Genomic DNA, 26291 nt, shown 5'->3' on the forward strand with positions numbered 1-26291 from the left:
CTTTTCTTCGCCCAGCTGCTCCCTCCTGCCCACTGAAGACACAGGGAGATAGGGCATGCATTTTTGGTCAGTTCATCACCCGAGGTTTTCTTCTGTTGCTCACGGAGAGGAACTCTTCCCCTGTGAGACCATGGGGTCCCTTCCCATGGAACACAGTTCTCTGTGAACTTCTCCAGCATGGCTCCAAATCTCACAAGCAGCAGTCCTACCAAAGCTGCTGCAATGCAAGTCCCTCCCATGGGCAAACAGTCCTCCCAAAACTGCTGTGGGATGGGTCACACTTCCATAGGGTGCAGTCCTCCAAGGACAGGCTGCTCCAGCCTGGCAGCAAGGGCCCCCTTTCTCCACCAGGTCTCCCACAGAATCACAGCTCCTCCAGGCATCCACCCACTCCTGGCAGTGGCACCTGCCCCATGGGGTGCGGGTGGATCTCCCGTGGATCCCCATGGGCTGCAGGGGCAGAGCTGCTGCACCATTGTCTCACTACAGCCTGCAGGGGAGTCTCAGCTCCGGTGCCTGGAGCAGCTCCTCCCCCTCCTCCTTCACTGACCTTGGTGCCTCACATGTTCTCACCTCCCTCTCTTCTCTGGCTGGAATTAAAACTGTGCTCCCACCATTGTTTTGGTTTCTTCTTAAAAATGTTATCATAGAGGCATTACCATCATCTCTAGCCTTGGCCAGTGGCATATTCATCTTCAGAGCCATCAGGGATTGGCTCTGCTGGACACAGTGGAAGTTTCCAGCAGTTTTTCACAGATACCACCTCTGTGGTCTCCTCTGCGACCAAAAACCAGGCCAAAAACTAGCTTTCCTTACTTGATCCCTGGCAGTTTGGACAATCTCTCTGCACTTTTCCAAGGCTACCTATGCTTGCCTCCATCCTCTGTGTGTTTCCTTGTTGTGTTTGAGTTTGTCCAGGGGTTCCTGGCATCTGTGTAGGCCTCCTGGTGTTTTTTTGCCTGACTTCCTCCTTGCTGGGGTGTACTGCTGCCGAGCTTGAAGGAGATGATCCTTGAATTATCAACCAGCATTCTTGGGCTTCTCTTCCCTCCAGGACTTTATCCCTAAACACCCCTGAAGAAGCCAAGATCTGCTCTTCTGAGGTGTAGGGTAGTGAGCTTGCTGTGCGCCTTTGTCACTGCCCTGAAAATCTCAAACTCCACCATTTCATGATCACTGCAGCCCAGACTGTCCTGGGCTTTACATTCCCCACCAGCCTCTCCTTCTTGGTGAGAACAAGATCCTGCATAGCATGTCTCCTTCTTCTCTATCACTTGGAGAAGGAAATTATCATTGAGTTCCAGAAAGCCCCCAGATTGCTTATATACTGCTGTATTTTCCCTTGAACTGCTGTCAAGGTGGTTCAGGTCCCACCTGTGGACCTGGCTTGTGAATGTGAGCCTGCTCCTATCTGTATATAGAGGGACTCATCTGCTCAATGCTCCTAGTCAGGCAGCCTGTAGTGGGCTCCTGCTATAATGTCACCTGTCACCTGTCCCTGCCCTGCCTTTAATCCAGATCCGTGGGCTCTCAGTTGGCTCCTCATCCATCCCAGGGCAGAACTCGATCCACTTCAGCATGTTCTTGGTACAGAGAGCAACACTCTTTCCTCGTCTCTCCTGCCTGTTTTTTCAAAAGAGTCTGTAACCTCTCATTTCAACACTTGAGTCATAGGAGCCATCCCACCATATCTCTGTGGTGCCTGTTAGCCCATCTCTAACTCCTCTTGTTCATTCCCTGTGATGTGTGTGTTGGCACAAAGGCATTTAAATTTAGTCCCTGATGAAGCTGACTTACTGGCTGGAGTGTCAGGAATTCCTTCATGAATTTTCATGTATTCTCCTCCTGACCTGCTCCAAGCTCTGGGCATCTCTTGCTGACTTGCCATCAGACTGGAAGGACCAAGAGGGACTGAGGTTCCCATCTCCTGACATCTTGAATTTAAAACCCTCTTCACCTGCCTGGCAAGCCTATGGCTTTGGAAGATGCTCTTCCACTTCTCTGACAGACGGACCCCATGAGCCCTCAGTACAGCCAGTTTGTCAAGGTGAGTCATGTGGTCCAAGAAGCTGAAACCCTGACTGTGGTACCAGCCTGTAACCATTTGTTGATTTACCAGACCTGACTGGCCCTTTTGAACACCTTCCCTTTGAGAGGGGAATTAATGAAACAGCAGTGTGTAATAGTCAGTAGACGGTACAAGGCTCAGCAGCCTATCAGTGACATCCCTGTTATGATTCCCCAGTAAGCAGCACCTCTCTAGAGAGTGTGTTAGGTCTCTCAGTACCTCTGAACCTCTCAGAAGTCACCTACTGCTACCACCCATTGCCTTTTCTTAGTTGCACTGGCTGTGATGTGGGGCCAGATGGGGCTGCCTTACTCAGCTCCAGTGCCTCTCCTGATGTGACAGGTCTTTCCTCTTCAGTACACAGGGAAACACAGTGGTTATGCAAGGGCACTTCAGGCTTCAGGGAAGTCTCTTCCCCCTGTGGTCCTTGCCATTGCAAGCTTCCATTCTTCTGCATTATTAACTCCTCCCTTCTGTATGTGCTAGTGAGGGAGTTTTTCTGGCTGTTTGGTCGTCAGCTTATGGGGCCACTGCAGGCTGAGCTTGGGACTAGCTATCTAACACCTTTTCAGTCTCCCTGATGTTATGCAGCCTTCTCACTGCCTTCTGCAGCTCAGCCACCTGCTGCAAGAGGTGCACCACCTGAGCACATGCTCTGCATGCAGGTCTGCTGCCTGTCCATGCCCCAGGAGAAACGTGTCTCTTCTTGCAATCTGAGATCTGTCCTATCTATCCTGGTGGTGTCTGCTGTCACCACCCAGACAGAACTGCTGTAGGGAGAAGCTGCACTGCAGACCTCAGACTGCAGCCACAGCAAGATTGTATATCTCTGCCTGTTTCAGAGGGCTTCTCTCTGATCCACTGCTGTGATGGGACCAGTGACATGACTGTCCCATTGCCTCTCCTTTGACTTCACAAAAACAGAAGGGCTCTAGTGAGACCCAACCACAGCCAGGATGGTTCACCTTTGCAGGAGGCTTTCTGCAGTTTTCCAGTGACACCTACAGACCTAATTGTAGAGGTCTCTGCTGTGGTCATGGAAGGCCACTCCTTTGGCAGGGAAAGGACACAGGTCCCGAGCATACCTAGCCCATGCCTTAACATCAAAATCCCTCTGTTCTGCTAAGATTTCAGCTTCACATTTTCCATAGGTTTTCCAAGGAAAGGCACATCTATAAGTGAGCTGTGAGACAGATCAGTTATACAGTCTTGAAGAGAAGAGTACACAGCAGAAAGTCTCCTTCAGCTGTGGCGGTAATTACAGACTAGCATGGACACTCGAGCCTCTTTTGTTATAAATACAAAATATGAAGTTAGCTGAGCCAGCAGGAGGAGCTGATACTGCAAAGCAGGTACCTGCATGAGCTGTCCAGCCTCACTGCTTGGCAGTGCCATCACACCTTTGTGTCAGGCTGTCAGGGTATTATGGCAAACCAGAGTGAGGGAGCAACTACTCATTAGGAATCCAAAAAGAGCCTCACACACCTCTATGTCTCATGCATTAGCAGACAGAAAAGTCTCCCCTTTTTATAATCTCTTTTATGTGCTTGGATGAAGATAATAGTGTCTCAGCTGGCGCAAGACAGACTCTCTCACCGGGGTAACAGCAGGTTTTGGAGACAGTTGCTATCAGTATTTCTTTACTCCTTTAACCTATCCTTCAAAATAGAGCTAACCATAGTTTAACCTACAGCCAGTTTCACATGATCATTTTAAGAATCTGAGATTAATCTGAGATTATATTTCATACATTGTCAGTGTAAGCACATCTAGCAAACACAGGGGCCTTTGCTTTGTGCTGCACAGCAGATTCAACACACTTTTGCATCTATAAAATACTTTTTAAAAGTTGATACAGCAAAAAGAGGTTAATCCTTTCTTAAACCACCCTTTATTAAAAAAAACATAAACATTTGTAAATATATAAAGTTATAAAGTATCAAGTGCTTCTTGCTTCCCAATACAGTAGAATTCAGAAGTGGCAGGTAAATTTGGCGTTAATATGTTTGGTGTGTTAGTTCCAGGGCTGCAGAACTGACCACCTGGTTTTGCAAAAGAGAGCTCATTCCTCTGACAAGTTTAAACAATATTGTTTCACTTTGGTTTCAGACTTCTTTCCTGCTCCTTTTGACAAACATCAGTACTTACTAGTGAGAGCACATCTGGAGCTGTAGGAACAAGCAGGCTCCTTAGAAGGATGCAAATGTGTTTTTAAAAGTGAGAGCCTTCCAGTGGCTAATGGGGAAGAGAATTCAGGCACTGAGAGAGCTCCTTTTATAGTGTTCCTCAGGCACAGTGTATTCTTAGTATTGGGATTGTCTTCTAGCTAGACTGGATGAAGTTAGTCTCATGTTCAGTCTGCAACAAGGTCCCTTAATCAGCAAGTACTCAGATTCCCTTGAAGTACATATAACATGAAGCATCACATAATCCCAACTATCTAAATTTTTTTTTTTTTTTTACCACATAAGTATTATAAAGTAAGAATTTCTCAAAGAGTACACCCAGACCTGAACTCAAAGCAGGATATTACAATGTGGAGGTACTGTAAAATGAAAAATCCAGTCGTAACCACAGAAATTGTCAGTGTAACTGAACTCCAAATGGGATCTTTTATGTCACTTCCCATCTCATTTAACACTAAAGAACAGATGTCAGTTGCAGAGAGAACAGGTGTTTTCTGATGTTGTTTCTTACTTGGTCTCATCCCCAAACCCCCTGTTACCTGCAGAAATTTATGACAAGTCCCTGCACTAAAGTGTCACCTTTGCCAGTTCTTCTGCCAGCTTCCACCATGCCAAGCACTACAGTGTCATTCCCTAAGGAGTGATGCTGTATAGGAGAGCATCACATTAGTGATCACACAAATACTAAACCAGCAAGTTTGTCTTCTTGTGGAAACCTTAAACCACTAAAATTGCAAGAGAGGTGAAGAAACAGAATCCCAAGTAAAACAAACTAATCCTTAATGTCTCAGCATTTAGCAGGGAAGCAGAGGGGTGAGAAATGCTGTTGTATTTAACTTCTGCTGCTTACTGTTATTTTCTTTTATAGGCAGCACTAGAGGCAAGGCTTTTCTTTTCTTGTAGAAGAAAAAGTGACTTGTTGTAACAGACTTGTATTACAGATCACATACTTACATATCCCCATTGGAATGGAATGATGCTCTAGATTCTACTGCCCTTTAGCTAAAAGGCACAATTAGCTCCAACGTGAGTGGAAGAGCTGTTATGCTGTACCACAGTCCTTAAATAGAAGTTTTCCACTGCATTTGTGGTAGGCACAGCTTCCATCTTTCTGAAATTTTCACCTTTGTTCCACGTACATAAAAATTTTAAAATGGCTGAAATACGATGCTACCCTCCACTGTGACATTTCTTTAGCTTGAATCCAGTCAGCTAAAAATGTTAGTTGCGTGCATAGTTGTCCATTGACACTTTGACCTTCCTGGCAGGACAGCCTTTCTTAACAGCCCAGATCCCCAAATAAACAAGACTGAGAGATGCACAGCAAAGGTGCTATTTGCTCTAGTCCTCGCTTTTTGTGCAACTTGACACAGATATCCCAGTGTACCAGCTCAGGATTAGTCCATGCCCACTAGCCTGAGTCCTGGCCCTTGGCATCCCCTTTTTGGCCTGTTTAGGATTCAGGAACATGTGCTGTCGCTGCATCTTCTGCCTTGACCAAATCACTGCTTGTCTCAGCAAGGAGCCGCTTGTAGTCAGTGTGGAAGAAGATGACATAGAAACAAGCCATACCGCTGCAGAGGCCAGCCAGCACCAGTACTGGAGCTGTGAGAGAGATACACTTTTAGGCAGTGAGACCAAAACTCTCCATGGGTGCAGAAATATACAGGTCAACTCCCCAAAATGACACAGTCTGTCTGACCTCCTCCCAACAGATACCCCTGAGGACAGGGTGCAGGCCACAGTGGGACATTACCAGTTTGGTAACAGATAAATCTTGTTTTACCTAACTCTGGCATAAGAAGAGTATTTAGGTGAAATGTGGAAGGCTTCCAGAACACTTTGCCCTGCATGACCCCCCAGGGTGGAGGTCTTACATCAGAGCAGACATTGTATTTGTAGGAGTGTGTGTCCCTCTGTAAGTGTACGCATTTGTGTCTTGGGGAGTAGTGAAAAACATTACAAAAAAGATTGAATCAAATCAGTTGAGCTCCACAAAGGAACAGGTCCTCACAGGTAGTGCTTCTTGTAATATCATCTGAGAGCAAAGTGTAGAAAAATACATTGCATGAACTTTAATTAATGACAAATTTGTGTTTAAAGAATCTTTTCTGAAGGGAAAGAAAAAGTATCTCTAAAAGACTATGCAACAAAGCCTGGAAGTAGTTCTAATTTCACCACTGTCCCAAATGAATATCTTCATCCCCTTCTCCACAAAAGGAATATGAATGGATACCTAATCCCAAGATCCAGCTCTGATCTGATTAAATGGCAAATTGCAGGCTTTCAGAGATGAAGCAGTCAAATTGCTTTTTGGGGACAGTTATTATGAAGCCTTGATCCCTTACAGCTAGTAGACCTTATTCTGGGGAGTTTCTGCTCAGCCAAGCAGGATATATTTAATAGGTGATGGTCAGCCTTTGCTTATGGTGTCCCTAAGTGTCAGTATTACATAAACATGAACCAGCTGAGATATCTAGACTAGGGTTTAGCCTGCACTGAAAACACTTATGTGCTCCTGTTGATCTCAGTTGCTGTCTCTTCTGACCAGCTAAGAAAGGAAGGGAAATCTGGAGTAAGTAAGGACAAAGCTATACGAGTATGTTACAAATACAGGCAGCTGTGTGTGCAGAATAAAGGAATGTAGCTTTCAGTCAAAGCACTTGTAACCTCTGATATGAAAACCGGCCCTGGTTATGCTACATGGACAGTGTCTTCCCCTCAGAACAGCTGCTTTCTAGCTTTATGAAACTCAAGTCTCTGCAAGAGAAGTTTTAACCCAGAGCCAGCAGTGGCATTCACAGCACCTTAGAGTTCTTTCTATTTCAATCTTGCAGGATTGGTTTAGCAGGAGCAGCAAGGAGTGCACCATCAGATTCAGAAAGGGGGTTAGAAGATATGCTACAATAGGAATCAGACTTGCAGGGTTCCTCACACTGAGACCTGGAGGAGAGTGCGGAGTACATGGGGTGCAACAGAGTGTCCAGCATCATTTCCCAAGGACATACTTACTTGTCCAGTCCAGGGCTCCATCCTGGTCAAGGGCACAGGTGGAAAATGGATCCTCAGAAATATGGACAGTGAGAGCTTGTAGAAGAATCATTAAAATCACACCCTCAATCTGGCTGTGGGGAGAAGCCAACATGCAGTTATGTTACCTGCCTGAGGTACCAGAGCTGCAGACAGGGCCACCTTCCCCAGCTAGAAGAGAATGATGCCTCTTTCTGCAGCATTGTTCTTCTAGCAGAGAAAGCTACTGCTGGATTCCCTTGGCACAGGCATTTGGTTAACTGATTCTGTCCCACAGGGTGTCCAGGTCAACTCCAGACACAGGGCCAGTGCGGTAGGATCACTATATACTCCCTCTGAAGGCAAGCAAGTGTTGGACTACACCCGTTAAAAACCTGAGGCATATTCACTGGGCAGAGACTTGGAAACACTTCTCGCTGCAGGACTGAGGATACACAAAAGGCTATGGCTTCAGCTTCCTCCTCATTCACAGCTGGCTGGCAGCAGTCACTAAGTCCACAACCAGTGAGAGAGAACAGCCTTCAAACACAGTGTCTGATGCTCCTCACTGATGTTTCTTGCTGCTGCACCTCCACCTGACACAAACACATGGCATCAGACCACTGGTGTCACTGCTTAGAGCTCCAGCAAGTCATTCCTGCTGAAGTCCAGAGCCAGCCTTAGGCAGGTAAATTGGTAACTGGAAGGACAGTCACTGTCCCTCATTAACTTCTGAGCCCCATCTCCCTCAGCAGAGAACCAGGAACTTACTTGTCCCTATGCTGTTGTGGGAATGGGTGCCTCTCTCAGGCATGCAGTCCCCATCTACTTCAAAGGCAAGAGGTGCTGGGCATGGTTAAATCATACTTTGTGCCAACCAAGGGAGACCTACATCTTCCTTACTGCTTTTCTTGCACCTCTTCCACATAATCCTCCCTGTTCTAAAATATTTAGCTCTTCAACTCTATGGCTCAGCCAGCCAGGTCCCCTTTCAGGGGCATGTGCACAGACACCAGAAAGACATTCAGCAGGATGGCAAGCATTGATGTCTATATCTGCACCCACACTCCTGTGTGTGTGTGAGTGTTGGAACCCAAGCTCATCTGTCAATTGGATTTAACTGTCTGCTTACCTTGCAACAAAAATCAGGCCTGTAGATGTGCCCTCTCCTACGGGATAGGAGCACTCCACAGCCAGCTCCATGGCAATGGGGTAGATGGCAAAACCAAAGAAACCAAAGAGCGAGCTGGTGATGGCCAACATGATGGCCTGATGTCTGAACCGAGAAGTCTGCAGGCAAAAAAAAAAAAAAAAAAAAAAACCAAAGTCTCAATGTCAGCACTGTTGTGCAGAAAGTCTCTGAACCTTTAACCTGCAGGAAGTCTCAGGGGGTGACTCACCAGTATATTCCCTACCTTTTCCTTAAATCAATTTTTTACTTTCAGCCCTCTAGAGTCAACAAAAGGCTACAAAATGGAGAGCTATCTGTTGAATTGAAGTAAGGAGAGGATCAGCAGAATTATCTGAAAAGCACTGGTGTGGTTGTAATACAGTAAATTCACTGGTCAGTAACTTAACAGTAGTATGTTCAACATCTCTCTAGGGCTAAGTGAAACACACACCTTTGTCCCAAAGCAAAATAACATTTTGGAAATTATGTTTGCATTAGGTTATTTGTGAGAATTCTGGGTTGCTGCAGCTCAATGATAGGGAAAATCAGTCAGAAACACATTTGTAACACTAGGATTTTAACATCAAAAGACCCAAACAAAAAAGCAAACAAAAAACCACCTGAAATATTTACAAAACCTGGAGATTAGTTTAGTGCCTAGAACAGCCTTGTCCCTAACTCTGGAGGAAAGAGCATGACCTTGTCCACCCAATGCTTTGAGCATGGCTTTGAGCATGCTGCTGGTACCTCCTTCCTTGACCATATAATAAATTCCCACAAAGGAACACGAGGTGTCTGTCCTGCCATGGCAGCAAACCTGGCCCAGCTAAACTGGTTAAGTCAAGGAAAATTCTATGTGTCTGGAATCTGAGTTCAAAGCACAAAGGGATCAAACAGATTTGAATGGGTGTTTTTTGTTCTACTTCTTTGAACTAACAGTTCATCTGTATGGGATGAAGGTGAGAAGGGAAGGGCAGGAAGAATAGGTTTGCTTATTGCTCCTAACATAGCCTCTTACCTACTCAGTGCTTCACCTGAGTCCAGGCAAGCTGGCTTGTATTCATGTCATCCTCAAAACAAATGCCAGAATATGAAAGGGGAAAATGCATGGTGTGCTTTAGGCACCTTGTCCTACACTGACAAAAGGATTGCATTTATCTGTCTGTTCCAAATGGAGCTACCATCTCTGTGGCCTTGGTCCCAGGGAAGGTATAATCACCCTGTAAACAAAGTCGACTTTTCATCACACAAGAGAAATGCACAGCATAAGGCTGCTGGGAAGGCAGAAACCTGCACCATTCTGGGTCCTCTGTGGTGCTGTGTGCTGTGATCAGATTCCAGCTGTGTGATGTCTCCCATTGGCAATGGCTGTGCTCAAGTGCAGTACTTGTAACCTGGCCCCATGGGTGTAAAGTCTCCTCTCTCCAGAGGTGCACTCTTCTTCTGGCTGAATCCAAGTGTTCTCCTCTTCTTTCTCTCTCGTCCCCCTCAAGGAACCACTTCAGAACTAGAATAAAACTAGGTCCTTTCCACTAATGTTACAACCTTAACACTCACCACTGTTAAAGGCAGGAGTTGGAAAAACATTACATTCTTGTTCATTTTTGTGATATAAATACTTACAATTCCCTTTCTTTTTTTGTTTGAAAGAATGGTCTTAGGAGTCTGTAAGCAAACATGGTGATCCAGTATATGGATTTATTTTTATCCTATTTATCTTTATCCCAAATCAGTCTGTCTCAGGCTCCACAGTGACTGTCAAATCCTCAGTAAAGGGTTTTTCTTTAAAATAAGAAATTCCTAACCCAAAGAGATGATCCCAAAGCATAACACAGGGCTTAATAAACACTATGACATCAAATGACCTTGGTTTGAGTTGATGATTTATCAGATGGCAACAGAAATAAGCCCATGGGAATGGCACAATGCAAGGGAGAACTCACCACTGCGAACATAATGCTGGCAAGTGCACTCAGACAGAAACTGATCTTGGTGGACTCTATGAACTTCCTTGTCCGGTCGACATACATGCCTAGCAGGAAAGCACCCAACAAACCACAGACCGTGAACAGTGCACCATTCAGGCCAGCAAAATCCTGGAGAGCAGAAGAATAAGTAATGAGAAACTAGAGCAGTTAGGAAAGAGGTTTTAATGTCACTGACCCATCTGCCAGCTACCAGTGGTTCACTTACTGAGGTAGGAAAAGCTTCCTTGCCTATTGCAGTAGCTGAGGCCTTCAGAGGGCTCTGAGTAGCAAATGACAGAGACCAGGTGCTTTTACAAGTGTGTGGGGACAGCAGGGTGACAGCACTCCCAAAGGATGACAAGTACACCTGTCAAGGGAGGCTGGATGCAGAGCCATAGCAGATCCCTGGCATTAAATATTCCAGCCTGGAGCCACTGGGTTTTTCCAGGAGCAGTCAGGTGCTTTCTCCACACTGGTGGCAACAGGCCCAACTGCCTTGGTACCTGCTGATGATTATAATTACCCTCCTGGCCCTTTTCTTACCAGGAGCCTGCACTGGCACACCAAAGCATGTTAAGGAGACATGCTGTGTCAAAGTCTAATTAGAGAGGCAGTGAGCAGTGGCTAGGGTAGGGTACATGCTCTGTTGCCTCCAGTGATTGCCCTTTGCTTGTAGCATTTCTTCAGTTCCATAAGAATTCAAAGAATTCAAATGCAGACAGCAATTCTGAAAGCAAGATTTTCTTAACAAACTTGGAAAAACATTTTCAGGACCCTCAGGGGCACTGGAAGGAAAGGGTGTATGGAATAGCTTCTCTGGGCTAAAGGGCCAGGACAAGCCAGTCACAGAGAGACAAAATCAGGATGCACAGAAAGCAAGGCTGCAAAGTTTAAGAGGCTTCCAGTTAAAAGCCAATGGAGTGTGCAAAATGTGACCTGGCTATGGAGACCTGAGCCAGATATCAGATCTGGGAGCTGAAGAGGGGGTGGACAGGGACCAGACATATTAATGTGCATATGTAACAGCTGGAGAGGTGTTTTAAGAGGAGCCTCAACGCAATACAAACACCAGAACTGAAGTGCAGCCTGCTGAAACACCTGAACTGGGGGGTGGGGGGGGGGGGGGGGAGGGTTCGTAATAAGCAGGCGGGAGAGAGCAGCAGGAACCAGCTGAACTGGTGCTCAACTGTAAAAGCAGCACATGCTGGTGTCATGAGAAGGATGAAGAAACAGCTGTCACAGTACCACTGGCCTCTTCTGCTGCCCTAGCTTCTTGTACATCTGTGCAAAGAGGAAAAGGTGCTTGCATCAGCTGGTCTTCAGCTTCACTCTAGAGCCTGCCTGAGCCCCATTCTACTCTGGAGTAGATGATAGAAGGCTGCCTAGAGAGCAGTGCTCTGGAGTGGCTTAGAAAAATCACAATATTCTTTTTTCCTAAAAAAATTTTTGTTTGCAAGTGGGAGCCTGGCCACGGGCAGTAATGAAAATGCAGGTCATCTATTATACTAAGAGTCTGACTGTGTTCTGGACTAATCTGATGCTTAATCTATATTAGATAACATAAGCATGTAAAATATGAGACTGCAACATATTCAATTGTCTTCATTTTGCTCTGAGTCCTTTATGAGGGAATATCAATCTGATTGTATTATAGACAATGTGGACAATGGGGAGAAAAAGAAGAAGACTCACGTTTGAATACCCCTTTTCACAAAGGATCTGTTCTAGCAGAGCTGAAAAGCAGGTGAACATCCCAATTCCTCCTCCAAAACACACTGCCAGGATGATATATGGCTTGTTTCTCAGGAGCTAAAAAATAAATTAATGTAAATAAGTGGAGGAAGAAAAAGGCCTGTCTGTGACAGCAGACTTGAGGGTCAGTGGCTCTAACTCCTCAGTTGAAATTGCTGACAAGGTAAATACCACAATCATTGATGAAGGTGCGGCTTGTCCTTGCCAGAGGACAAGTTACAATGGGGACCATGTTAGGGAGGAAAGAACTCTTCAGTGCTCAAATTCTTCTTTTGCTTTGCTATGTGCTATCCTAACTGTTACCACATCTGTTCAGAAGATTCAGGTTGTGCACTCCTCTTGGATAAGCCCAAGTCTGCCTGTTTGAGCTGTCTGAATGGCTGCCAGCCCACAGCTGAATGGTCAGATAGCATCTCTCGCAGCTTTGCTGTGAGCAGCTTCCACTCCCTGAGGAAGGAAGGAATACTGATCTCCTTCAAGGGACTTCGATGGCAGGTTTAGAGGAGTGGCATTCAGAGTCTGCTTTGTAAGCAGATTGTTCAGCATATCTCCACCTTGCAGGGCTGCATCCCTCACTCCAGCATGGCAGTCCCTATGCTGCAACACTTACCATTTTAAGCCCTGTGAAGAATGGCTGTGAGTTGGAGTTGGTGGCACTGGCTGATGGAGGCGTTGGTGGGACCTTCTCGTGAATCCCCAGAGTTGCCAGAGCACAGGCTGTTACTGCTGGTACAGCATAAATACCCAGCTACGCAACAGAAGGAGAAAACAAATTACCAGTCTTTCCAGCCCCACCACCTCCAAACAAATGAATCAGCTGGACCCAAATCAGCCCAGCTGACTGATTAAAGCAGTTTTCATTTACCATCAATGGAATGTGCTTTCCTTCAGGAACTAGTGCAGGGGACAACAAGTTTGCTATAAGAAGGCCCAAGGGATTGGCTGGAAGGAAATAGAAGAGGAACATTTTTTTCATGCAAGCAGTCAGAATCACACATCTACCCCTACTGCCTGCCAGCATCACAGCTGCAGTGTGCAGCACTATAATGAACAAGGCATATATAGGGAGAACCAGGAGGGGAACATTTGGAGAAGTTGACTGTGACACATCTGTTGTCTCACCCCCATGAAATCCATTCTATAAAACCATCTCCCTTCAATTCCTAACTTCTGTAAACTTTTTCAGCTATGGCCTATGATGTCCTCACTCTCACAAGTAAATGTGAGTAAATGTCAAGCTGAAGGGACAAAATTAAAATGGGTGAATCCATGTCATCTGTCATGGTGTTACATAGCAGGAGTTACAGAGGTGTTTTTCTTTCTGTATTCCCCTATGCTATTAGGCATGTATACATTGTGTAGAGGATTCCTCTGCTCAAGGGTGAACAGCCACAGCTCTCTTAGCCTCTGCTGCCATGACTGATGCTCCTTTCCCTTAACTGTCTTAGTGACTTCTTAACTGCACTTACATTAATACATCCATGTCCCTCTTATATATAGGAATCTACAACCAGACACAGCTCATTAAATCTGGACAGGCAACCTCCCTCAAGCTGCTGGCAATGCTCTTTATGAGGGTCACCAGGATGCCATTACTTTTCTTTGTCAAAAGGCCATGAAGAGAAAAGTGACACTAGGTCATTCCTGAGACCTTTCAAGCCTTTATACTTCCTTTGCAAAGGCCAGGCAGGTGTACAAGTTTATCTCTGCTACCAAGTACAAAAATTACAAGGCAGCAGAGAATTGTGCAGATTTTGTACAGGAGGAGATAGTTGCATTATTATGGGGCTGGAGCTGAGGAGTGTGTGAAGCAGCACTCCTGGGACTCACCTTGGGAACATCCAAAATTGCAGACAACAATTTTTTAATGTTAAGGCAACATTCTGCAAATAGTCAAACAAGTAAAGCTGCTTTACTCCTAGTGTGCAGGGATAGGGTTAAGAAAGCCAAAGCCAGCCTGGTGAGTCTGATGAAGGGCAATGAGAAAGGCACCCTTAAGTACTTTAGCAGCAAAAGTTAGAGAAATGTGAGCCTGTTGCTGAATGGCGCAGGAGACTCAGTGATAAAGGACACAGAAAACATCAACATATTCGATGCTGCCTTCACCTCTTCTATGACTGGTAAGACTGACCTTCAGATCTGGGACCAGAGGCAGAGTTTGAAGCAATGAAGATTTATCCTCAATGGAGAAAGACTAGGTTGGAGAACATGAAATAAGCCAGACAGACACAAATCCATGAGACTGATAGGATGCATCAATGCTGAAGCAACAGAGTGTTTCTGTTGCAAGACCATTTCTGGATACCTTTAAAAGGCCATAGCAACTCCAAGAGGTTCCTGAGGACTGGAAGAGAGCAAATTGCACTCCCATCTTCAAGAAGAACAAGAAGGAGAATCCAGGGCTTTTCAATTTTATTTTGTTCCCTGGGAAGGTCAAGGAACAACCAATCCTTGCCACCATTTCCAGGCACAGGAGGGATGACAAGGTGAAAAGGAAAAATGCTTAACCAACCTGGTAGCTTTTATACAGTGAAATGACTACTGGATGGATGAGGAAAGAGCAATTGACACTGCAGACAAGCTGATGAAGTACTGACAAGTGAACAGCGAGATGAACTGAAATCCAGCTGAATGGCTGGGCCCAGAGGATTGTCATCACTGACATGAAGACCAGCTGGAGGCCCGTCATCAGTGATGCACCCCAGGGGTGATACTGGGGCCATACAGTTTACCTGGATGATAGGACAGAGTGCACCCACAGCTAGTTTGCAGATGATGTGACAATGGGAGGAGTGACTTGCAGAAGAGATGGCCATATTGACAGTCAGAGGCACTACAACAGACTGGAGAAATAGGCAGAGTGAAGTTTGACTAAAGGAAATATAATATGCTGCACCTGGGGAAGAATAATAACTCATCCACCAGTGACCCTTGAGACTCACCAACTGGAAAGCAGCTCTGCAGAGAAGGACCAGAGAAGGAGAGGGCAGGGTGTCCTCGTGCACACCAACTTGACCATAAGCCAGCAACACAGCCTTCTGATAAAGAAAGCAACCGCAATCCTGGGCTTAGTATTAGGTAGTGTTGTCAGTGGTCTTTACCCTCTAGTCAGCACTAGCAAGTCCACATCTGGAGAACTGTGAGCAGTTCACAGGTTCCCAGTGCGAGACAGACATGAATTTACCAGTCCAGAAAAGGGAAAATATGATTAGAGGACTGGAGTTTCTGTCATGTGAGGATCCACTAAAAGAGATGGGACTGATCAGCCTGGACAAGCTGCTGGAAAGCAGTTTTGCAGAGAAGGACGTGGGATCCTGATAGATTGCAAGTTGACTATAAGCCAGCAATGAATCCTTGCAGAAAGGTGTTCAACAACATACTGGGCTGTGTCAGGAAGAGCAGGTGGAAGATCATGATACTCCTCCTCTGCTAAGCCGTGGTGAGAAACATACAGAGTGCCAAGTCCAGTGCTGGGTTCCTTGATACAAGGTACCAAGTTAGTGGAGCAAGTCCAGTCAAGGGCCAAAGACATAATTAAAGGTCTGGCACATCTCTCATATCTAAGGAGGCTGGGACAGCTGGGACTGGTTAGCCTGGAGAAAAGAACATTGATCAGCAATTATAAAGATGGAACCAGACTTTTCTCAGTGGTGTACAAAGTGTAACACAGGAAATTCTACCTGAATATAAACTTATTTACTGTTCAGTAAAGAAGTAAAGTAAAGCGCTGTTCAGCACTGAAACAAGATGCTCAGAAAAGCTGCTACACCTCCATCCATTGAGATAATCAAAACCTGTCTCAACATAAACCTGGGCAACCTGGTCTAGGCAACCATGGTTGAGTAGGGGGTTGGACAAGATGATCCTAAGCGGTGCCTTCCACCCCTGTCTGTTCTATAATGATGCTGAAGCATCATTAATAACCCTATAGCAAACAACTGTAGCATTTCTACTCTGTGCTTGGGAAAGTACTAGCTTATGATGCTGGTGAAATATTACCTGCTTCTAATTACATAGAAACAATTAAACAGCAATTTCCAAGGAGGTGGATTACATCTTCTCTGTTGGGGTAAAATGCAACTAGACATTGTAGGGGACTGCCTATAAACTAGTCAGCTGTTTCCATGAACTATCAACATGGAAGCAGTTCCAGAAATGTAGATGAGGCTTAGAAAGGTATAGGTGAGCATTGGGCTAAATTTGAAAGGACTGAGACCACCTGAGTAATTACATGGTTTCAGTTGCCTTTTTTTTTCCTGAGAAGAGCTATTACATGGCCTAGATTATGAATGGAAAGGAGGTCACTGAGTAAATCAACTATACATCATTATCAAGGGGTCCTGGAGGACTAGCTTGCAGTACTCTGCAGTGGGGCTGTATGTTTTGTGGTCAGTGACCCTGATGCATTGTAACTCTTCAGGGAGAAGAAAATGACATACCAAGAGACCTCAGTAAATGAAGACTCCTATGGATGAGGCAGAGGTCACTTCAGTGGACTCAGACAACTCTCCCTCCTTCTGACACAGAAGAATTTCTTGTGATCTTCACAGGGGATGAGTACTTGGCCCTGCACTGCTTCTCTCTGAGTAAGTCTCTACAAGTGATGGGTAGAACAAACACTTGAGCTGAGTCATTAATCATTATGACAGCTGAGTCATAGTAATTTCAGCTGCTCAGCAGGATCCTGGGTGCAAGGTGCATATTTATCACAAAAGCCCAGGGAGGCTTACCTATAGGCATTAACAGTAGGAGGCTGCAGAGCCAGTTTCTCTATGCAGCACTCATACTGACAGTGCTGGAATGCTGACTGCTGCTCAGCATTAATTACACAGGTAGTGGGCACTGATAAATGGGAGCAAGATGACACAAAAAGCTCACATCAGCAACAGGAAGAATGGAGACAAGTGGGAAGAAGCAAAGGGAAATTTGGCTATAAAGTGGCTGGGTGGGAGCCATTCAGTCTTTCAAGACAAAGAAGAGAAGAGCTGATTCTGTCCATAACTACCTGACAGGTGCAACAAGACTGAATACATGAATACAAATAAAGAGCATCAAGATTTGACATTTGCCATGAGCTAATTAGCCACTGGATTAAACAACTGGGGCTGCAGTAGATGCTCCTTCCAGACAGTATTTAAATTTTCTGGAGATTAAATCCTGATATTGTACAGCAGACATTATGGATGAAACCAGGTATTATTAATGGAAGCCTTCCATAGAGCAACATGCAGGTGTTGTAGCAGACAACAATCACATCCCATTCAGCCTGCACTCTGACATCCCAACATGCCAGACACTGCATAGCTTCAGGTCCTGGGATTCCACTGTTCCTTGCTCTTCAGGTTTATTCTTTGTCATAGTTAGATTCATTTGGTTCTGTAAAGACTGAGGATGCTGTGTGAACAAAATGCTCTTTAGCTTCTGTGGCTGTTCGCTCACTTAAAAGAGCCTTTTGTTTGCAGTCCTTCAGGGCAGTGAAGCACTGAGTGCCCAGTGGTCCTTGATAATGCTTGTATCATGCCATACTGACAACAGAGCTCCTTCTTCAGCAGCGAAGGTGAAGGTCTGTCTCAGCACTGGAAACCCAGGTGAGTCACCATATCCACCCTATTCTAGGAAAAGCAGTGCAAAAATAATTTATTCATTCTGACACCAGGGATCCATTCTTGCTAAATAACAGTGCCCATGCTCTAGTCTAACAGCATCATTGGAAAAGCTGCATAGGAGTGCTCTTCTTTTCCCATGCCTAACTCTTCCTTACAGCTTCAAGGCAATGGGGAGGCAAGGCAGCTGCTGGCTGTTTCAAGGGAAGAACAGATGGGGCTGCCACACACATGCAAGTACTGTGAGACTTCACAGCTGGAGCCAGTGAACCAGCCCAGTTTCTGGAGCAGCTTTCAAGTCCTTGGAGAAAAGAAGAAAATTCTTTGGCTGCTGGGTAAAATGTTACATGAAGAGAGGAAACAGGTCTATCAAGTGCAGTATCCTGTCTCTGTCTGTGCCCAAAGGAGCCAAGAGAGGAATGTGATTAGATCAAGCTTATCTGGTGCCTCTCCTCCAGTTTCCCGGATTCCAGGCACTTAGCAAGGCAAGTGTGCTTTTGCATGGATAGTGCTGCCATTTAGCATCCCCAGCATGTTTGTGCAGACAGACAAGTATATTTTGTTTGTGTGTGCATACATACCAATTAGGAATACGTGCTTAGCCTTCCTACTGGATGAACGGGTGGGCAAAACTGCCACAGCAGCCTCGCCTCACCTCACCTCACCTCACCTCACCTCACCTCACCTCACCTCACCTCACCTCACCTCACCTCACCTCACCTCACCTCACCTCACCTCACCTCTATCCAGTTACAGAACTTGGCAACTGTGACCATTGGCACTACAATGCTATTTAAGACACCTTCCTAAGAAACTGCAAAATTAAGGCCACTAAACACTTAGTAGCATTAAGGGCTGTTGTCAACCTATATGATATTTAGGCAAAGATGACAACCTGGTCCTGGAAGAGAGGAAATTAGGAGTCTGGGTGGCTTATACTGAGCACTGCAATTGGATGTGGCTTATATCCACTTCTTGTTCACCTGTGTTGCTGCACATGATTACAAGACTCTTGGGTGGAGCTGTATTTGCAAGGGCAAAAGGCTGAAGTACAAAGGACTTCCTCTGCCTCTGAAAGGCAAACAAATTGCTAGCAAGTTCTGTGAGGCAGCAATGTTACTTTGCAGCTATCACTTACACATTGATGCAATCATATTTGCTGTTGCTCTCTGGTGGTCTGGGAACCATACTGCTGCCAGCTTTGTTGGTGAAAAGATGATAAGAGGCTGTGCTAATGCAGAGAAGCATTGTCCAACAAACAGGTACCAGTAACTCTGGGAACCCAAGCTCAGGAACTTCAGAACACTGAACATCCGGGTGATGCTACCAACCATGTTCAGCCATGCACTCAGGACCACCTGCAGTGAGCAGAAACAAACAGGGTTTGTGTGCTGAAGCCTGAAGGGCAGAACTTAATACACTAGATTAGCATGAGCAAGGTCTCAAATGCACTACAGGAGACACTGGGTGTTAGTAATCACTGCCTGCAGACCATCCCCACCCCTTTGGGCCACTGCAAGATGCTCCTGATCCTATCCGCCTCCTTAGGGAGTGTCTTGAGGTGACAGGGAGCAAGGTGGCTGTCTCAGCCCCATATAAGAAGCACATTGATGAGAAATCTGAAGTTCACTAATTACACCTTGTTATCAAGTTTGTTTGTGCCATCACCCATATTTTGCTATGACAATCCAAAGATAATGGCAATGAATCATCCAGCTTATGGATCCTGCAAATGTTCTTCTATTCTATTAGCATGCTAGTGTTTCAGTGCGGCATTCCACAACACAATTCTGGAATTGTGTACAGATCACAAGCTGGCTTAGCAGAGGCCAAGCTCTAACCTGACAGGGGTCTCTTGCTTGCACTCTGTCCTGCTATTCCTTAAACTGGCCCAGAGACAGTGCTAAGACTTTTCTACAGCAAATCTGACCCAATTACAGAAAGCTCTTCACTGAGTCAGCTCACAGTATCTGTCCCTATCAGTTAGCTAAGACAATGAAAACTAAAGCTGGAAAAGGCAAGCATGCAACTTTATTCTGACTTTTCCCACTGCTCTCTCCACCATCACCACAGAGATGATCTTACTGAACTAGGATAGAGCTTTCAACTTGCTAATTTTCTGCAGCATTTGGCAAGACTCCTATTAAACCATGTATGTTACTGCTTTGTGCTTCTACTGCTACCTCCAGGATAAACTTCCTCAGGGAAGCAGAACACTTCAACTCACAGCACAGCGGAGCCCCACGCTGTCAAGGACCCATGTTGCCACCAGACCAAATGGGATCGAGATGAGGAGGTACACCATTGAGAGCCAGTTGACTGCCTCCAGGGAAATGTGGAAGTAAGCAGCTGTCTTATCAGCCACAGGAGCAAACGTCAGCCACAGCTGCTGAACAAAGATCAAAAATGGGTAAGCATGAACACCCCTAACAGAAGAGTAATTCAGCATCCCCTCAAAACTAAGTCGTGAGGAGGCTTGCTGTCTTAGTCTCTCCTTGAAATTGTGATGTTAAGGCTAGTAATAAAAGTTCAAACCCTCAGTGTCTGCAGTTACCTGGCCCAGAGCACCCCATACATTTCACTGCCTCATCTCCAATCCCCTAGTCCTGATTCTGGAGGCTGGCAAAAGTAGAAGTCAGTACCTTTTTTTGTTCCCATGTTGGATAAGTTGGCCCTGATGCATTTACCTGATGGACTCATTCTATGCTAGCATAAACAAAATAGAATATGCCACCTCCTCTCTGCAGCTAAGATCCCCTTAAACTTGGACTGGTATTTTCAGTTCCATTTGTAATACCAGGTTGTGGCCTTGTAAGAACAACTTTACTATGTGTCAGCCAAGAGATACATTATTCCCTGCCTTCCTAGACAGGCACTCAACAGATAGAAAATTACGAGAGATTGAATTATTTAATGTACTAGAACATGTAATAGGGAGGTACACACAGAAGAGGTACTTCAACAACTATCCACATTTTTCTTCCAGTGCCATATCTGAACACAGCTCCCTAGACTTTGTTTTAGACACTGATTTCATGGTTCCTGTCTCCTTCTGGTTTCTTATGAGAATGACAAGAACTGCTTGATCCTAAAATCAGGTTCTAAGATCACATCCACAAGAAAGAAAATGAGGTACTACAAGTTAGAGGATGTTTCTGTAGATTCTTTGCCAAGATGCATCCTGGTGCTTTTCAAAAAGACTGGTCTAACCTGTCAAATGGCCTAACCATTCAATAATGTCAATTACAGGCTACCTCACTGTTAGAAGATGATCTTGCTGCTGCTGAATACTCAAGGTTATAAAGTTTGCAGAAATGTGAACAAAAACTTTAGTTATAGCTTTCTACAAAAGAACTCCACCCACAGTCTCTTTCCAGGTACACCCCTCTGTCATCACAAGCTTCCCCTTCACAGTCTGCATCCTACAGCCAGCATCAGATGTGGTGTTTATGTGTAACTGAAAAAGGCTTGGATAATCTCAGAGGAACGTGTGCTCCTACAAACTGTTTTCTGTTATTTCCAGTGTTCCTGGTTTTTTTTTTTTTTCTTACATGATAGGCACCATAAAAACTACCACATTAGACAGGAGCAGAAGGGAGATGGGCTTTTTTCCTCCCTAGAGTCACCGTGTGACAATAGCTACATGCAAATGATTCTTTAGCTAGGCTTTTCACCTAGCAGGGATGCAATGAGTAAATGGTAGTAACAGAGAAGTTTTGAATATATTCTCAGCAACCTTGCAAGGACTCCTAGCATCAGCCCTTTCTTATTTTTCGAAAGGAGCTGCCATGCTGTACCTTCTGTATTCAATTCAAAGCTCACATCAGCATGCTCGGCGCAGATACACTTATGTGACATCATTCAAAGGTCTGGTAGGGGATGGATTTGTTTACTCAGCTTCTACAGCCTGGTGAAGGAAGATGCTAGGTGGTTAAGGAAACTGTACTCTTAAGACAACAAGGAGAGGAATCCAGGCCACTTTCCAGACTTCCATCAGACTGGCATGGGAGTTTAATTGTTTAATACTAATGTAACTGTTTAGATGTTACAAGCATTAGTAACATCTTAGTAATCTAAGGCGTGAGCATTAGTTTGCTTATGGGATGCTAAACTGCTGCCTAACAAATCCCAGCTGTGTATTTCAAAAAATAGCACTTCTGAGTTCCTCAATGCTTTCTACATAGGGGTGGTGGTGATGAAACACTCTACCAGGAAACAATTAAAGAGATGACACATTTTGTAAGCCAGCTTCAGGTACATTTTCACCCCTCCTGCTCCTCCACAAAACATGCTCAACCACGCATTACATCATTAGGAAAGTGATGCCACAAGCGAGATCACAGCATTTTCTTTTCAGTGACAGTATGCATCTAGATGATCTGGGATCAAGCACTGGCACAATTCCATTAGATCTAGTAAAACCATTTTATGCAGAAAACCAAGTATAGGGGCTGCCCCATATTCCTATCCTGTGCAAGAGCTCCAGTCCTAGCATATCCATGTGAGAGCATGGAGGATGAAAAGTTGCAGCTTGTCCAAGAATGAGCTTGTCCCTCAAAAAAGGAAGTGGGTCTATTTATGGGTCTGGAGAGAAAAAGTATGTTTCATTGTTTACCATGTCTTGCTCTAACACAGAAATTCAGAACTGGGCAATGGATCTCAAGATACAACTGTAGTCAAAGAGGCTACCAAATGCCCCTGCAAAAAAGAGGCAACATTGTGGAGTTTTGCCTACACAGGGAAATACACAGTCAGTATGCCACCTTCTGCTTTTGGTTTTCCCAGTTATGGTAATTTCACCCACAGCAGTGAATTAACTCTTCTGCTGGAAGCTAGAGCCCTTATCCAACATGCTTTTCTGAAACTTTGCATTGCCAAGGCTGGCACCTACACAGGGGCTGCCCTGAGGTAGGCCCCCTCAGGTAGAACAGGTAAAGAAGATGCAGCTCTCTCTTGGTGAGGTCAAAGTCCTGTAAGCTCCAAAGATGCAGAACAGAGATAGAAAGAGATTCCTCCACCACTCCCCACAGGCCATTTTCCTCACTCATCTTTGGCACACCAAAACCACAGAATCACAGAATGACAGAATTTTCTGAACTGGAAGGGTGCCACAAGGATCATCAAGTCCAAGTCTTAATTGAATGGCTTGTAACAAAGCTTACCACTGTAGATCACAGTGACAGATGCAAGGGGAGAGACAATGTGTGGGGTTGTAGGATGTCAGACCCCAGAAGCTTGTTGCTTCTGAGACAGATAAAGGAAGGAGAAACAGAGAGATACCTCTTGCAGAGTTGTTCAGTCCTTGCAATTTTCAGTCCCTGCACAAGCTTCATTTTCTGGAAATACACCCTTGTGGTCTGGTCAAGCTGCACACTGCCCCAGTGCCTAAGAGGCCACACAAAACCAGAGCCTCAGTGTGAGCTGCAGAAGGCATCAAGGTAAGTCCTTGCTACACACTGCACTGCTTAATCCGTGCTTACGTACACTTCTCTGAATGCAGCTCAATTGATGCCACAATGTCAATTCCTGACTGCAATGCTGACAAGCAATTTTCACTCACCTACTACAACTTATAGCCCTTCAAACACCTGCCAGTGCTACAATTAATGAGAATCTTTTGCCAAACTTTGACAAAATTCTCAATTTGGCACAAGTTAGAGTAGATGATGATGAAAGTCAGCAGCAGTTCACTTTCTGGGCCATTGCATGTTAATCAAAAAATTTACATGGAAGCCCATGCAGAGCCACTAAATCACAGCGACTCTTGCCTTTGCAAGCCAAAAAGCCACAATGAGTTTGTGAGCTCAATCCCTTGACACCTGTCAAAACTCACTTCCCCAACAATCTCTCAGAGATTTTGCATTAGTTGTTTTCAAATTACAGCTCCTCCTGTAGTATAATCCAATATCATTCATTATTTCACTGATGTTTTAGATCACAGTATTTGCTTCTTCAGCATTTGGTATGGACTTTTCCCTCCTTTCAGATATGCCTCCAGCAGGATGTTTGAACAACCAGCATAATAATAAATGCCACTTCTTCTCCAAAGGCAGGAATTTTAGTTCCTACACTCTTCTTCTGAGCTTAAGCCTTAGAAATACCTTCATGTCACTGTGGTTTCTAGGTTTAAAGATAGCAAAAGCTACCATGCATGCTAAACTGGTCTGAAAGACATACCTCAGCATACACTCTTCAGTATAAAAACCTGTGCTCAGCAGCTGAGGAAGAGGACAGAAGAGCCCCTGATGATCCACAAGCCTGTTCCAGCTGTCACTGGAGTACAGCTGTAACTCCCACTGCACGCAGCTGTCTGATTGGGGAACCATGCCTCAACAACAGAAGAAAAGGACAGAAGTGTTTTCTATCCACAGTTGACTCATATCCTCAGTTACAGGAGGGCCCCTCCACACCTTCTTTAACAATGAAGCTTGCACCAGGGCCAGGGCACCGACACTCAAACTATCTGACCTAATACTGATGTTGGGAATGGTTCTGGCTCCACTTTCAGCTCTCTTGCCCTCTGCTTTAATCTTCTTCTTGCTGACATTTTAATTCTCCTGCACTTGCCAGAGACTTGCTTGATCCCTGCTCCATTAACTGAGATTTAATCTTCATTAAAGGTGGCTGAAAGGGAGGATGGAGAGGGACTTTTCACACAGCAAATAGTGGTAGAACCATAGGGAATGGCCTTAAATTAAGGGAGGGTAGATTTAGATTAGATATTAGGAAATTTACTTTAAGGTTGGCGAGGCACTGGAACAGGTTGCACAGAGAGGTTATGGACTCTCCATGTCTGCAGGTGTTCAAGGTCAGACTGGATGAACAACTTGGTCTAGTGGAAGGTATCTCTGCTCATGGCAGAGGGGTGGAACTAGGTGATCTTTAATGTCTCTTCTAACTTACACCATTCTATGATTCTATGATCATGATCTTATGACAACTGCAGGCCTGCATGGACATTCCTGTCATCAAAACAGGTTACAGCTGTTCTCATCCTGATTCCATTTTTAAGTTTTTCTGTTGTCCTTTCTGATATCCTTGTAAACCCTTAGCTGATAGGTAAAGGTTTACAGGTATCCCACTCTCTTCCTCCCAGAATCAGCCCCACTCCTTTTGTTTTCCTCCTGCACTCCTTCCCATTATAACTCCATCTTCTCCTTGTTCAGTTCTTCCACCCTACTGCCTTCACTGTTTCCACTCCCACACAGACTCTCCAGGACCAATTTCACCTGTAGGATCTGGTTTGCCTCCACCCATTCGAAGGGAGCCCAGTGTTTGTCCTTCCTCCCATTTCTGCAGGAGGTAGGCTGTGAGACAGCAGTTCTCTGTCTGCAATGGTAGAAAGGTGGTGGCTGAAGGCAGGAGTATGCTGAAAACAGCATACATGACAGACGTAAGATCTTTGGATCTCAAAGCGCAGCAATGATATATTGATGCCTCACACATATAACCAGGTACAACCCTACCAGAAGCAGTGCCAAACATGTTCTTCACAAAAGGCAAGCTGGTAATCAACACCAGCTTGACACAAATCAAGATTCGAAAAGTGGAAAGCAAAGTATTTACAGAAAGGCAAGCATATGCAATCAGGCAGGGTGGGAATCACGCCACTTAGCCATGTCAGTGATGGTATTAGCTAGGAAAGGTTGCTATATGGAATGCTTCTCATTATCACTCATACTGTATAGCTGACTATAGAAAGAGACTGTAGAAATGCCTCTGCAGTACCTTTTATGTACAGTTTTAAAAGGAGGAGCTAAGGGGGTTGTCTTGCATGAAATGGGAAATTCTGCTTCGTTACAGGGACCAGCACAGCTTGCCAGTCCCCACACAGGCTTTGCCTACAGCAATTCTGCCAGCTCCCTGCTTTCTTTCATGCACCTGAAGACAGCTTACAAGGTGATGTAAGAGGTCTTTCTGTGACAAGGATGCTGCCTCCTTCTCCCCTGAAACTGGACAATGAAGCCCTTATACCAGAGTTCTCATCTTCAAGGTTAAAAGGGCCACACAGTTTGGAAGCAAACAGCCCCAGTGCTCAGCTGAAAGCACCCATGCTGACAGAGGAGTTTAGGACATTAGGACAGAGGTGTGATCTTCAGAAAAGGCCAGATCCTTGTCAAGATGTCTCTCTTAGTCGCTACAGTTCTCAAGAGAAGTAGCAGGAAAAAAGAGCAGCAGCTGTGTGCGCATGCGTATCTACAGGGACACTGCTGCAGCAGACAGGTGTGGGTGAGGAGTATGTGCACCCTGCCCTGGAGCATGCCAGGCTCCACTTGTGCAGCTCTCCTTCCTCTCCCAAGTACACTGAGTGGTGGTGTAAGTCCTCCACTTAGTGAGTCAGGAGCCACTTGGCCAACTGTGAACTAGCGCCAACCCTCTGCTCCCCTGCTCCTTCCCAGCTTGCTCATGCTGGTGAACACAGAACTGGGCAGTAAACACTCTTGGTTTCATTTTTCCATCTTTTTCTGTGTCCCCAGTGCTAAAGCAAGAGAAAGTCCCTCCTGTGAAACATGAAGTTCCCACCTGTTCAGCTTC

The 26291-nt window shown here is 45.2% G+C and overlaps 1 protein-coding gene across 5 annotated transcripts in view; it reads right to left on the minus strand.

The window, feature by feature from the left end:
* SLC49A3 (solute carrier family 49 member 3) overlaps positions 1 to 26291 on the minus strand; it is a 30005-nt gene that overhangs the window by 1377 nt on the left and 2337 nt on the right. The window contains exons 2-10 of one of the 5 annotated variants that reach the window (XM_053931289.1): positions 19984 to 20142; positions 18895 to 19114; positions 13019 to 13095; positions 12764 to 12901; positions 12094 to 12210; positions 10378 to 10530; positions 8396 to 8553; positions 7267 to 7379; positions 3790 to 5859 (exon numbers count right to left, since the gene is read on the minus strand). In XM_053931289.1, the coding sequence (XP_053787264.1) occupies positions 5708 to 5859; positions 7267 to 7379; positions 8396 to 8553; positions 10378 to 10530; positions 12094 to 12210; positions 12764 to 12901; positions 13019 to 13095; positions 18895 to 19114; positions 19984 to 20142 (1287 nt within the window). In that variant the 3' untranslated portion in view covers positions 3790 to 5707. Of the gene's footprint in view, positions 1 to 3789; positions 5860 to 7266; positions 7380 to 8395; positions 8554 to 10377; positions 10531 to 12093; positions 12211 to 12763; positions 12902 to 13018; positions 13096 to 18894; positions 19115 to 19983; positions 20146 to 26291 lie in introns of those variants that run through there. The other 4 variants (XM_053931288.1, XM_053931290.1, XM_053931291.1 and 1 more) reach the window with 4 other exon arrangements.

Source organism: Vidua chalybeata, chromosome Z, assembly GCF_026979565.1.
Source record: "Vidua chalybeata isolate OUT-0048 chromosome Z, bVidCha1 merged haplotype, whole genome shotgun sequence".
Taxonomy (NCBI): domain Eukaryota; kingdom Metazoa; phylum Chordata; class Aves; order Passeriformes; family Viduidae; genus Vidua; species Vidua chalybeata.